The 7,549-nt window shown below is 49.1% G+C and overlaps 1 protein-coding gene across 1 annotated transcript in view; it reads right to left on the bottom strand.

The window, feature by feature from the left end:
- TG (thyroglobulin) overlaps positions 1-7,549 on the bottom strand; it is a 279,837-nt gene that overhangs the window by 124,891 nt on the left and 147,397 nt on the right. The window contains exons 38-40 of the mRNA XM_008061957.1: positions 4,006-4,225; positions 2,395-2,488; positions 204-363 (exon numbers count right to left, since the gene is read on the bottom strand). Of these exons, the coding sequence (XP_008060148.1) occupies positions 204-363; positions 2,395-2,488; positions 4,006-4,225 (474 nt within the window). The remainder of the gene's footprint in view (positions 1-203; positions 364-2,394; positions 2,489-4,005; positions 4,226-7,549) is intronic.

Below are 7,549 nucleotides of genomic sequence, written 5' to 3'. Positions count from 1 at the left end.
GAACAGCTTCTCCGTACATGACAGTTCTTATTCTCAGTTACGGGTGTCAGCACTGCTGCAGGGTCTCATGAACATGCTGGAAGTTACACTGTGCCCAGCTGGGCTGGAAGAGGACACGGGTGGCAAGGGGATAGGGCTTTGGGAAGAATGAACTGAACCTGGTTTCAGGGGGCCAGCAGTCTCCACCAGCTCCTGCAACTCACCAGAACTCAGGAAGCCGAAGACGCCCACTCGGTAGCCAGCTGTGACCACGATGAGGTTGCCAACAGCAGCCAGGAAGGAGCCGTCGACAGCCAGGGCCCCTTCACTCCCTCTCTGCCCCATGGTGTTGTGGAAGAACACCAGCACGGATGCGTTGGGGGCCTGTGGTGGGGGAGAAATGTGGGGCTAGAAGCAGCTCGTTTTTACCCACAAGAAGGCGGTGAGGGTACCTTTCCCATGCTCGGAGTCAGATTCTGGGCCCACACATGACCTGTCTGGCTGACTCTGTCCCATGGGCATAATCAGTCCCAGACAATGGGCTGAGTTTTGTCCCCTCGAATTCGTCCACTGGAGCCCTAACCCCAGAAACTCGGACTGTGACTGTATTGGAGACAGGGCCCAGAGAGGTAAATTGAGGTCCTATGGGGCGATCCCAATCCAAACGGACTGGTATACTTTAAGAAGAAGTTAGGACAATGACGGGTACAGCAGGAAGAGCACACAAGATGGCCATCTACAAGCCTAGGAGGAGACCTTGGAAGGAATAGCCCGGCAAACACCTTGATCGTGAACTTTCTATGCCCAGAATAGTGAGGAAATCGGTTTCTGTCGTTCAAGCCACCTCATCTGTGGTGCTTTGTTATGGTAACCTGAGGAGACTGTTTTAATACCCATTTTACAGACAAGAAAACTGAGGTTCACAGAAGGTGGGGACGCTTTGCCCACATTGCAGAGTGAGTAAGTGGCAGGAATGGCTGTTCCCTGCAGACCTAGAGCCGCTTGTGCTTTGCAACTCCCCAGTCCTGACCCATGGCTTATTCCTTAAGAGCATTCTGGGTCCTCAGTGGTTCCTTTCAATCGGATGCTCTGTGATATTACTAGAAGCCTGCCTTGATAATACCAGCTAGAGTTTTTGAAGCACTTTCTAGGGGCCAGGTGCTGCACTAGATATTGACATTTAGTCCTTAGCAGCTCTGTGAGGTTGGCTTCTTCTTCTTATTATTATTCCCATTTTGCAGATGAAGAAGCAGAGGTCTAGAGATGTTAAATACTTGTGTGGCATCACACAGCCTGGAAGTGGTGTAGCTGGGGTTTGAGCCCAGACTGCCCCTTTTCCATGAGAATGGTACGTTTCACTTGGGATCTGACATCCCCATCCAGGCCATGGTGTGTGTAGGAACTGGGAACTCAAGCCCCATCCAGGTTACGTGACATCACTCCCCATACGATGGCCTCTGAGACACAAATGTTTCCACACAAAGGTCCCTCACCAACAGCAAACACTGAGTCCCAGACCAAGGGTTATCACCTAGAATGCCTCATTCTATCTCCTGCCCCTCGAGGTACAAGCTACCAAGACTATACACACTTCCATTCCACCGGCATGGAAACAGAGGCTCAGAGTGGCAAATGAGTTGTTAAAACACCCATAGAGAGGAAGGGGCCAGCCTCGAGTTCTAACCCTGGCCTGGCCTCCTAACACTTTCCTGGGCTCTCCCCTTGGGACACTCCATCTCCCGTGTCACCACATGGTGGAACAGTGAATTCTTCAAATACAAGGCCTTTTCAAATGCCACAGGAAAAGGCCGGCTCGGGTGGTCTCAGTTGCTTTAGTCCTGGGCTGGGGACAGGTCAGCGAAAGGGCCCTGTATTTCCCTCCTCAAAGCACCCTGAGATATCTTCATCGGGCAGCCCGTGAGGCTCAGTACTTATCCTTATCTACATCCCTCCACAAGTGTCACCTCCTGATCTCCCAGTGACACCTCCTGTCACTTGGCATCTCCTGACCCTGATTATTTTGTTTCACAGTCATTACCAATACCAGAACTATGTAATCCTTCTTGCTTATCTGTTTGTTTCTCCCCCCACCCCACACGTAAGCCTTTTGTGGGCAGCGACTCTGATTCACAGCTGTGCCCCACCTTGGTAACCTCTTCTTAGAGAACCAGGTGGGCATGGTGGTGGGTCATGAACCAGATCAGATGAGTCTGAGCAGGAACCAGGAGGCCCACTCTGCCCTCTCCCAGACATTCAGGCCTCCAAGAGGCTCACAGCCAGCCCTGCCCAGTGCCAGCTGGGCATAAGCTCCATGGTCACCAGGGAGGAGATGGAACTGTGCTGGCAGCTGTGGGGATCGTGAATTTCTAATGAGAGGGTTTTCAGGACTAACATAGCACATGCTTCCAAACTTACCACGTTCTCAGGGACAAACACATTGAGATACAAGCAATCTTCGCTGATTCCAGGAGACGTGGATGTCAGGGCACCTGGTTGCCAGCAGCTGGCCCTGCAGATACAGTCCAGGTAAGTTCCAGTAGAAATAACCAGGAGACATACCCCATGTCCCTATCCATCACCCATGGCAAGAGCCCACTGCCCCAACTTAAAGGCTTGGTGTCCCACCGGCTCTGTGGAAACTGGACAGCTTCCAGAGAGGAGAGAGGCCAGGGAGGGAAAGGAGCAGCCGGGTGCCATCACTCTCTGGCCACTAGGCCTGAGGAGGAATGTTCCCCAGGGACAATGCACCCACCCAGAGAGATGCTGAACCCATGGCCCGAGACAGAGAAGAGGACAAAAGGAATCGTTCAGGACCTTAGACCTTCCTTGCCCTAAATGTATAGACTTCTCCCCGGAGGCAGTGTCTACCCTGCTGTCTACACCAGCCTGGGGACCCAGGGTACTAGAAGGAGTATCTCCTGGTCTGAGAGCTGAGACCACAGCAGGGACCATACCTGATGAAGGCACAACGGCCAATCACTCAATGGGTGACTTGACTGTCACCTAAGCTTCACTAGCCCTGGGCTGCAGGGACTCACCTTTTCCAACCACTTTCCACTCAAGGCCTATATGACTCGATCACCTCATCTGTCAGATGGGTATCCTCTAACACTGTAAGGTGCTCGAATGCTTGCATATCTGTCCTTTTTATTTTCCAGACAGAAATCCATGACTTCCTGCATTCCGACTGCCATTAGCCTAGTTGAAACCTTCATTGTGCTTTTATTTTAAGAGCTTACTAGCTTCTCATTCTATCTGGCCATGGGCCCGTGGACCCAGCCTTGACTGGTAATGGTCATGGAGCTGCCTGGAAGATGCAGGGCATCTGTTGAGAAGAAATGCCAGAGAGAAGGGGAGAAGCACTAGCAGTGGGTGCTCTTTCCACGGGAACCCTGAGTGTGCTTTAATCAGAAAAAAATCACAAAATTGTTCTCCAATATGCCTAGCTACTATTTAAAGTGGTGCCTGCATGGAAGAGAGTTAGCAAAATTGAACATTTTGACAAGAGGAGAGGAGATGGATCACTTAGAAAACTTGTAATATTGTCCCTCATGGGGAGAAAAGCCTTCTTAATTATTTTTTATTAACTCATGTACTTTTCCTTCAATGCTGTGTTCTCCCAGCTTCATTCAAGTCAGCTGTGTCCAGGAGGCTGCGTTCAGCCACTACAATACTGGCACAAGTAACATGTGCATCTCACCCTCAGGCTTGGCCCATGGGAATCTCCCCTGTCAATTCCTCTGAAGTCTTTCTTTCCTGGAACAATGTCCAAGGGACCTTGGAAGCATCGTGCTGAGGAAGGCAGACCTCCATCAACCTGGAGCCCTGAATCACCACATGGAGCAGATGGAATTTACATGAGCAAAATAGTATCAAGCCATTGATGCTTGGGGATTTCTCTGTTACAGCACTTAATGCTACCTTAACTAATATACCCACACCCCCAAACTTTGCTCACTTGGATGGGTTAGAATGGAAAAGGGTTTCTCTGGGCATTCAGCAAAATGCAACCCACTCAACCCATACCTTGGCTTGCTGGCATCCCAGGAGCCTGTCCAGTTCGAGGGTTCTGGTGCCCGGAAGCGACTCTCTGCCAGGGGTGGGGTGGCATATGGAACTCCGAGGAACTGGTCCACTTGCTTCCATGAAGCGCCCACCTGGATGGCCTGGGACCTGCCCAGCAGCCGGCCATGGGTGGCAATCGGCACGGAAGGGGCAGAGGCTTCATAGCTGAGCAGAGGGATGCCTGCTGGCAGGGAAGAGAGGGGAGGGTGAAGAGGGGAAGGCGGCAGGGTGTGCCTTCTCTGCTGCCATTCAGAATGTGCTTTAAGCAGAAGGAAAAAAATCACTGCTTTGTGTACCTTGAAAATGTCAGTAATCCATTCAGACTCCCATCGCTAAGATCTCATCACGTTTCAATGTAATCAACAACGAAATAATAGCAAAGACATCTGTTCTTTATTAGGCACCAAAGTGTGCAAAATGCAGCCCTAATCCCTTCCATCCGTGTTGATGCTTATCCAGTACCCCCACCCTGGCCCCAGGGCCTTTCAAAGCACAGAGGGCACACAGTGAGCCGCGCTCAGAGTCCCTGGGGAGGTGGAGCAGAGCCCTCCATCACCCACATTCATCATTCCTGTAGCGACACGTATGCGTTATTCACTGAGAAAGTGAGTAAAATGCAGAATTTCTTCAGTCACTTCAGACCAGATTTGCCACCAAGTGAGTTTGCTGTAAACTTATACCTGTGCACGTGCGCGTGCGCGTGCGCACACACACACGAACTGACTTTCAAAACTTTCATAATTGCAGCGAAGGGATTGTGGACCTACATTTACCTTTTGCTGGTGAGAAAACAGATTTCGGGGCAGAGGCTTAGGGCCTGCCGAGACCATAAGGTGACGTAGGATTCAAAGTAGCACCTTCAGAGTTCCAACTCTGATCACATCCACTGGGCCAGGGGCCAGTTCAGAGTTTGGCCCATCTCTGCGCCTCTGCTACCCCAGGTGCCCCAGCTTGCGAGATCCTCTGGCCTATTTGCTCATGTTGGAATCTCACCTGGTCCCTAGGGCCACGGCGGTGCCACCTGCTGTCCCCTCCCATGACCCTCCTCGTAATGCTAATGGCCAGCAACACGTATCAGCTTCGCTGTAACCCTGCCTTATTTCCTGTATGACATTTTCTTTCTTTCATTCATTCATTCAAGATACTTTTGTCTGCCCGGGCTCTAGGCCAAGTACTGTTTTCAGGAACTTGAGACAGGTCCATCAGAGCCCCCACAGGACACAAGCCTTGCACAAAGAAAACAATAAAAACCCATCCAGAGATTCTTAGCACTTAGGGTATGTGGGGGAAGTCTTTTATTATCTCTAGGGTGTGTGGGAGAAGTCTTTTATTATCTCTAACAGGTGGCTTTGGGCTGCTTGACTCCACTCCTGGCTGATCGAAAGACAAAGCCCAGGGCTCCTCTTTCATTCTTTCCAAAACTTCTTTTATATCCTTAGCCCAAGAGGCCATCTGCCTCCCCCCACCTCCAAACCTGGAACTGTGTATAACCCAGATCTTGTATCTTTGTATAACGGATGTTATTTGTACGAAGAGCCATTCGTAAACAGCGCTTGTTCTTTTAATAAAAGAATGTCTTGCAAAAAAAAATTCCAAAGAGAGAGAGAGAAAAAAAAAGACAGTCTTTCTGTTTTCTCTGACGCTCCCCCTATAAAAAACACTCATGCTGTAGTGGTGACTTAACAGGAATGTGAGGAGAGGAAGCAGACAGACAGACAGGCAAACAGACGGAAGTCCACCCGTTCCTGAAGAGCTTGGTGTGATGTCATGGTTCTCAACCAAAAGCAATTTCACTCTCAGGGGACAAATGATCATGTCTGGAGACATATTTGGTTGCCACAAGGGTAGGCGAGAGATGCTACCAGCATCTCGTGGTCAGAGGTGTTGCCAAACATCCCACGATAGACGGGACGACCTCAGCCTCACCCCACAAACAACAACAGATTCTCCAGCCCCAAATGTCAGTGGGTTCTGAGGTTGAGAAACCGGGCAAAATGTTTGTCCTTGACTTCCAGGTCACTGAGGGTCAGCATGGTGACATGGAACCAATGGGTGGTCTGCATACCTATTTTTTATAGTGTGGGATGGCTGCTTATTGGAGAAATTTTGTAATTCTTCCTAGCCTCAATTTTTCCCATCTGTGAAATAGGGACAAAGCAACCCTTACAGTACAACATTGTCCGGAATAAATAATAATATCTGTCATGACCCAAGTCCAGTGACCAAATGAAGCAGGAGTTCAATGAATGAATGAATGAATGGAAGGAAGAAAGGATGGAATGGGGGGGGCAGGCAGAGAGAGAAGCACAGAAAAAGGAAGAAGAAAAAAAGAACAAATGAAGCCTTCTCTGTGCAACGACCCTGGATTGCGAGTTAGAACTCAAAATGGAAACAGGCTGGAAAGGCACAGCTGCTGGTTCTGAATCTGGCCTCAGTCACACACCATGACGGAAGTCTCCCCCTCAGTTCCTTCTCACACAGTGTCCTGGCACCACCGGAAATCCAGCGTTTTCAGACAAGCCCTCGGGACTATGGCTGCTAAGACACAGAACTTTCCTCTGCTGTGCAGGTTCTGCTCCTCATTTCACAAACAAGGCATTTCACGAACAGGGCATCCTCCAAGGGTGGTAGCCAAGGCAGAGCAAACAGGAGAGTTCAAAATCATCAAAGGAACACAAGTCTGCCTTCCCAGGGACAGTGGGACTCAGTCCTCCCTTCAGAGGCTGCCCAGAGAACCCCAGACCAAGTGAGAGCAAACATGGGATAAACGCTGAACGTGAAGCTCTCCCCTTTACATTCTGTTGCACAAATGGGAGATTCTTTCTAGAATACCCACGAGTTAAGCCATGTGACAACCTGAGCTGAGAAAATGATCTGTAGTACGTGTATCGGTTGCAAATACATAATGCCTATGTGAAGGGTGACGTCTACTCAGATGGACATGTGCATCATCTCCTTTTAGAAAGGAGCATTTCACATAGAATTTTAGTTTCATGGAATCAAAAGAGAAACAGTCTAATGTGTGTTTTACAGAACTCACATCTCAATGTTGAGGCATTTCTCGGCAGAATTACCATGCAGATTAGCTAAACAATTGGTGAAATACACTATTAAAATCTATCTAGCTTGACTAAATAATATAAATGTCCAGATAAATAGAAGACAAAACTTGAGATCGAGGGCCTAACATCTCAGCATGCACAAATCAAAGCATCCCTGGATCTGAGAGACACTCTTGTGGTCTGAAGGCTCACGCTGGGTGTGGGAGCAGAAGAGGAGGATATCTCTGGTGTCAAGACAGAAGGATGGTCTATGCTTTAGAATGGGGCAGGGCCAAATCCACTGCTATCTGGTTTTGTAAATAAAGTTTTATTGGAACACAGCCACATCTATCAGTTTATAGAGTGCATATTGCTGTTTTCATGCTACAATTGCAGTTGGGTAGTTGGAACATAAATGTGTGACTGAAGAGACAAAAATATTTATCATATGGCCCTTTACAAAG

This window comes from Carlito syrichta, unplaced genomic scaffold (genome assembly GCF_000164805.1).
Source record: "Carlito syrichta isolate Samal-C Ts95f unplaced genomic scaffold, Tarsius_syrichta-2.0.1 Scaffold305643, whole genome shotgun sequence".
Classification (NCBI taxonomy): domain Eukaryota; kingdom Metazoa; phylum Chordata; class Mammalia; order Primates; family Tarsiidae; genus Carlito; species Carlito syrichta.
The sequence above is the reverse complement of the archived record's forward strand: the minus strand, read 5'-3'. Positions and strand labels throughout refer to the sequence as shown.